Source organism: Oncorhynchus clarkii, chromosome 6 (assembly GCF_045791955.1).
Source record: "Oncorhynchus clarkii lewisi isolate Uvic-CL-2024 chromosome 6, UVic_Ocla_1.0, whole genome shotgun sequence".
Classification (NCBI taxonomy): Eukaryota; Metazoa; Chordata; class Actinopteri; order Salmoniformes; family Salmonidae; genus Oncorhynchus; species Oncorhynchus clarkii.
The window spans coordinates 79,161,298-79,167,297 of NC_092152.1; the positions used below are offsets into that span (position 1 = coordinate 79,161,298).

Here is a 6,000-nt window from a genome sequence, read left to right on the forward strand (position 1 = left end):
TTGTAGCCTAATAACTTGTAGCATACAGTATGTAGCCTAATAACCTCGTAGCCTACAGTATGTAGCCTAATAACCTTGTAGCCTACAGTATGTAGCCTAATAACCTTGTAGCCCAATAACCTTGTAGCCTACAGTATGTAGCCTAATAACCTTGTAGACTAATAACCTTGTAGCCTACAGTATGTAGCCTAATAACCTCGTAGCCTACAGTATGTAGCCTAATAACCTTGTAGCCTACAGTATGCAGCCTAATAACCTTGTAGCCTAATAACCTTGTAGCCTAATAACTTGTAGCATACAGTATGTAGCCTAATAACCTTGTAGCCTAATAACTTGTAGCATACAGTATGTAGCCTAATAACCTTGTAGCCTAATAACCTTGTAGCATACAGTATGTAGCCTAATAACCTTGTAGCCTAATAACTTGTAGCATACAGTATGTAGCCTAATAACCTTGTAGCATACAGTATGTAGCCTAATAACCTCGTAGCCTACAGTATGTAGCCTAATAACCTTGTAGCCTACAGTATGTAGCCTAATAACCTTGTAGACTAATAACCTTGTAGCCTACAGTATGTAGCCTAATAACCTTGTAGCCTACAGTATGTAGCCTAATAACCTTGTAGCCTACAGTATGCAGCCTAATAACCTTGTAGCCTAATAACCTTGTAGCCTAATAACTTGTAGCATACAGTATGTAGCCTAATAACCTTGTAGCCTAATAACTTGTAGCATACAGTATGTAGCCTAATAACCTTGTAGCCTACAGTATGCAGCCTAATAACCTTGTAGCCTAATAACCTTGTAGCCTACAGTATGTAGCCTAATAACCTTGTAGCCTAATAACTTGTAGCATACAGTATGTAGCCTAATAACCTCGTAGCCTACAGTATGTAGCCTAATAACCTTGTAGCCTACAGTATGTAGCCTAATAACCTTGTAGCCTAATAACCTTGTAGCCTACAGAATGTACCCTAATAACCTCGTAGCCTACAGTATGTAGCCTAATAACCTTGTAGCCTACAGAATGTACCCTAATAACCTCGTAGCCTACAGTATGTAGCCTAATAACCTTGTAGCCTACAGTATGTAGCCTAATAACCTCGTAGCCTACAGTATGTAGCCTAATAACCTTGTAGCCTACAGTATGCAGCCTAATAACCTTGTAGCCTAATAACCTTGTAGCCTAATAACTTGTAGCATACAGTATGTAGCCTAATAACCTAGTAATCTACAGTATGTAGCCTAATAACCTAGTAACCTACAGTATGTAACCTAATAACCTTGTAGCATACAGTATGTGATAACCTACAGTATGTGATAACCTACAGTATGTGATATCATACAGTATGTGATAACCTACAGTATGTGATAACCTACAGTATGTGATAACCTAACTCAATACAAAGCTTTCCTACCCACAGGATAGCGTGTCAGTGGGTATAACAGAGTCTCCCTGAATCCCTGACTCAGCGGTTCGTCCTGGGGTCCCCTGTGTGTTGTAGTGAATAGAGCTCTGCAATTTAACCAACTACACAGCATGACATCAGCACAACACACACGGTCGCACGCATACACACACACACACACGCACAAAACCGAAGACTCTGAAAAGTGAAGCCTCGTCACGTTAACGATGCAACAGATTTATAAAACGGGAGCTAACGTAAACAAAAGGAGACCAGGACGAGGCTGCTGAAAGTCTACCGGGACTGTTATTTACACTAAGTCATCAACTTTGAAACAGGAACAAACACCAATGTGTGTGTATTGTATAAGAAGCCGTATACTGTATACTGTTAGAAGCGGCTACATTATTCATCCACAGGCCACATCCTGTTTAAGCTTGATCAGCATAGCCGTGCTGTAATGAGGTTGTTTTTTTTACCCACTCCCGATAGGTGGACTTCTATTGAAGGTAATATGGAGGAAGTTGCCCTCTACGTGTCACTCGATCACCTCTGACGAGGACTTGAGCCTACACGACACGTCGCCTCAGAGAGGTCGCGGCATGGCCGTGGCTGTGCGGACACCTAAAGAGCTGTCTCTGAGGCGGTGTTGAGAATGCGCCATTGGCCATTTAGGTCTACTACACCTGTGTCCTCCGCTAAGATAGATATGTCATAAGATATAGGTATAACACACCTGTGTCCTCCACTATGATAGATATGTCATAAGGTGTAGGTTTAACACACCTGTGTCCTCCACTATGATAGATATGTCATAAGGTATAGGTTTAACACACCTGTGTCCTCCGCTATGATAGATATGTCATAAGGTGTAGGTTTAATACACCTGTGTCCTGCATCACTCACGTCAGCAACTGGCATCACTCACATCACTCACATCAGCAACTGGCATCACTCACATCAGTAACTGGCATCACTCACATCAGCAACGGGCATCACTCACGTCAGCAACTGGCATCACTCACATCAGTAACTGGCATCACTCACGTCAGCAACTGGCATCACTCACGTCAGCAACTGGCATCACTCACATCACTTGGTGTCACTGATCTATGGGGCTGCAGTCTCTACGGTTTACCTTGGTGTCACTGATCTTTGGGGCTGCAGTCTCTACGGTTTACCTTGGTGTCACTGATCTTTGGGGCTGCAGTCTCTACGGTTTACCTTGGTGTCACTGATCTTTGGGGCTGCAGTCTCTACGGTTTACCTTGCTATTATGTATTGTTCTTTGCTGATAAAAGTATCAAACTATTTGTTGTGGAATCGTATTCCAGTGGGTGTACCCAGCAAGAAGGCAGTAACTGCCGTCTAGGGTCAAAGGTCATGTCAGAGGTCAGGGTCAATATGAATAAAAAGTAACCTCGTAGTAAGACATCTGATCTAACTACAATTCATTTGGCTGGACAATAAAAACAACCTTGAAGTCATTTTTCTCTGTTACACTCTATGAGCAGTTACTGTTATTTTGCTTGGTAGGACAGTACTGTTCTGTCCCCATGACATAGTCATTGGAGAGGTGTACTGTTCTGTCCCCATGACATAGTCATTGGAGAGGTGTAGCTACTCTATTCCCTCACACCAATGGTAGATGTCTCATTACTACTGTCTGCCCCAACACCAATGGTAGATGTCTCATTACTACTGTCTGCCCCAACACCAATGGTAGATGTCTCAGTACTACTGTTTGCCCCAACACCAATGGTAGATGTCTCATTACTACTGTCTGCCCCAACACCAATGATATGAAGGCCTAGTTACTCAACATGTGTTACAGTAATTATCTAATTGTAGGGTGAAGGCATGTAGCTCCTGTACCTGCGTCCTCTGCTGTGTTGGACAGCCTGGCAGGCAGTCTGAGTGAACACTATCCCCTGGATCTCTCTAAACTCCAGAATCTCCATAAAGTCCCTCGCCACGCCTGCATCAGGCATCACATAGTGAGTCACCTCTCCAGACAGCACCTTGCCCTCTGCTGGGACAGAACAGAGAGAGAGAGAGAGAGAGAGAGAGAGAGAGAGAGAGAGAGAGAGTTAATCTGTCAACTAATCAATCTAGAAAAGGGATAGTGTATGATGAGGGTGTTTGAGCAGGTGTACTCTGTCTCTGTAGGTATGAACAGGTTCAGACTCTACCATGTATTGATGGAGATCATTTCAAACACAGCAACACTGTTGTCAACAACATCCACGTCTATTCTTAGCTATATAAATGTATGCACAGGAGTCTAATTCGTCTTATCTACCTTTACTGTGAAGGCCATCATCATTATTTTCTTGCTATTTTACTCAGGAACTAGCGGTTAAAAGGGTGACACGTGTTGTTACGGTGTAACAACTAACATCACGTGACAGTGTGATACAAAAGAGAAACATCATAGTTTACCTTATGCCTTGTTGTAATTTAGCTAGTTAGCATGTTACATTTACATTTGCCTAAAATTTGACGGACATCAGAAGGAAGACTTATAGAGTATTTTATTTTGTAAAACCTGACTTTACCGTTGGCGCATTGTGCCTGACAGAGAGAGCTGTAGCAGGGAACATGTTCTCTCAAATAATGTTCCCGGACCACACGGACCTTCCGTCCTCGGGAACTCTTCAAATGCAACACCTTCTCGGTCTTAATCATTGTCACCCCGCTTCATAGAAAACGCTTTTGGGGACGATTGTTTTTGAAAGATTAGCTGCTGTTGACAAGACAAGCGGGAACCGATTCCGAAGTTGTAAACAAAACCATTGAAGTCCAGGAAGCAAACTGCGCAAACGCGGCGGGCTCGTCGAGTTGACGTCATCAATTCCACACACACACACACACACACACACACACACACACTTTTTCTTACAGATTATAAATGCTAGTGTCTTTAAAAAAGCGGAAAACGATATGTTAACATATCCCGTTTAAACCTTTGTTGGATGCAGTGCACTGTCATGAGTGATTTGAATGTGCTTGTATATCCCTGCCCTGACACCAGAAATTAAATTCCCTTTGGAAAATAAAGTTATTTAAGTCCATTTAAAGCCAAAGCGAATTGCACCGATGATTGATCTCTCAACTGATTCATTGTGACAATACACAACAGTTTGTTTCTCCACCGATGTTAATGTTCTATGCTAATTTTTTTTTTTTTAGATATGAGTTAATCAAACTATATAATAATCATATCCAAACCAATGTGATCTTTTGATGTTAAAATTAATTATTATCGTTATATTACGTGATATTGTTTAATTTATTTTTTATTTTTAATCCCAGGACCCCGTCCCCGTTTTAGGTATCTCTTTATATAGTGTTGTGTTGTCTCTCGTGTTATGATGTGTCTCTAGTGTTGTGATGTGTGTTTTGTCCTATATATATATATATTGTATTTATTTATTTATTTTAATCCCAGGACCCTCGTTCCCGCAGGAGGTCCTTGCCTTTTGGTAGGCCGTCATTGTAAATAAGAATTTGTTCTTAATTAACTGACTTTCCTAGTTAAATAATATTTTTTATAAATATATATATATATATATTTATGAATGGGCACATGTCCATGTAGGCCTGGCCAATTCGAATAGAAGTCAGTCAATTCAGGAGGTTAATTTAAATAACAATTTTTTAAAAGTATTTTAAAAACTGCATCTATTTTCAAACTGACAGCAGAAGCTATTTATGTCAAAAGTGTTTCAATAATTTTTATTTTGAATAAAAATCCCTTTCTGAACTGACTGCTTTCAACCCGAATTGACCCCAGCCCTGGTACCAGAGATGAGAGCGTATCTGAATTGACCCCAGCCCTGGTACGGGAGATGAGTGTGTATCTGAACTGACCCCAGCCCTGGTACGGGAGATGAGAGCGTATTTGAATTGACCCCAGCCCTGGTACATGAGATGAGAGCGTATTTGAATTGACCCCAGCCCTGGTACATGAGATGAGAGCGTATCTGAATTGACCCCAGCCCTGGTACCAGAGATGAGAGTGTATCTGAATTGACCCCAGCCCTGGTACCAGAGATGAGAGCGTATCTGAATTGACCCCAGCCCTGGTACCAGAGATGAGAGCGTATCTGAATTGACCCCAGCCCTGGTACGGAAGATGAGAGTGTATCTGAATTGACCCCAGCCCTGGTAGGGGAGATGAGAGCGTATCTGAATTGACCCCAGCCCTGGTACAGGAGATGAGAGCGTATCTGAATTGACCCCAGCCCTGTTACCAGAGATGAGAGTGTATCTGAATTGACCCCAGCCCTGGTACAGAAGATGAGAGTGTATCTGAATTGACCCTAGCCCTGGTACCGGAGATGAGAGTGTATCTGAATTGACCCCAGCCCTGGTACAGAAGATGAGAGTGTATCTGAATTGACCCTAGCCCTGGTACGGAAGATGAGAGTGTATCTGAATTGACCCCAGCCCTGGTACCAGAGATGAGAGCGTATCTGAATTGACCCCAGCCCTGGTACCAGAGATGAGAGCGTATCTGAATTGACCCCAGCCCTGGTACGGAAGATGAGAGTGTATCTGAATTGACCCCAGCCCTGGTAGGGGAGAT

At 42.4% G+C, this 6,000-nt stretch overlaps 1 protein-coding gene across 2 annotated transcripts in view; it reads right to left on the minus strand.

Moving 5' to 3' along the window:
- Positions 1-4,228, minus strand: part of LOC139411673 (DIS3-like exonuclease 1) — a 42,255-nt gene extending 38,027 nt beyond the window's left edge. The window contains exons 1-2 of one of the 2 annotated variants that reach the window (XM_071158299.1): positions 3,968-4,228; positions 3,285-3,438 (exon numbers count right to left, since the gene is read on the minus strand). In XM_071158299.1, the coding sequence (XP_071014400.1) occupies positions 3,285-3,438; positions 3,968-4,097 (284 nt within the window). In that variant the 5' untranslated portion in view covers positions 4,098-4,228. Of the gene's footprint in view, positions 1-3,284; positions 3,442-3,967 lie in introns of both variants that reach the window. The other variant, XM_071158298.1, reaches the window with a different exon arrangement.
- Between the last annotated feature and the right edge of the window lie 1,772 nt (positions 4,229-6,000).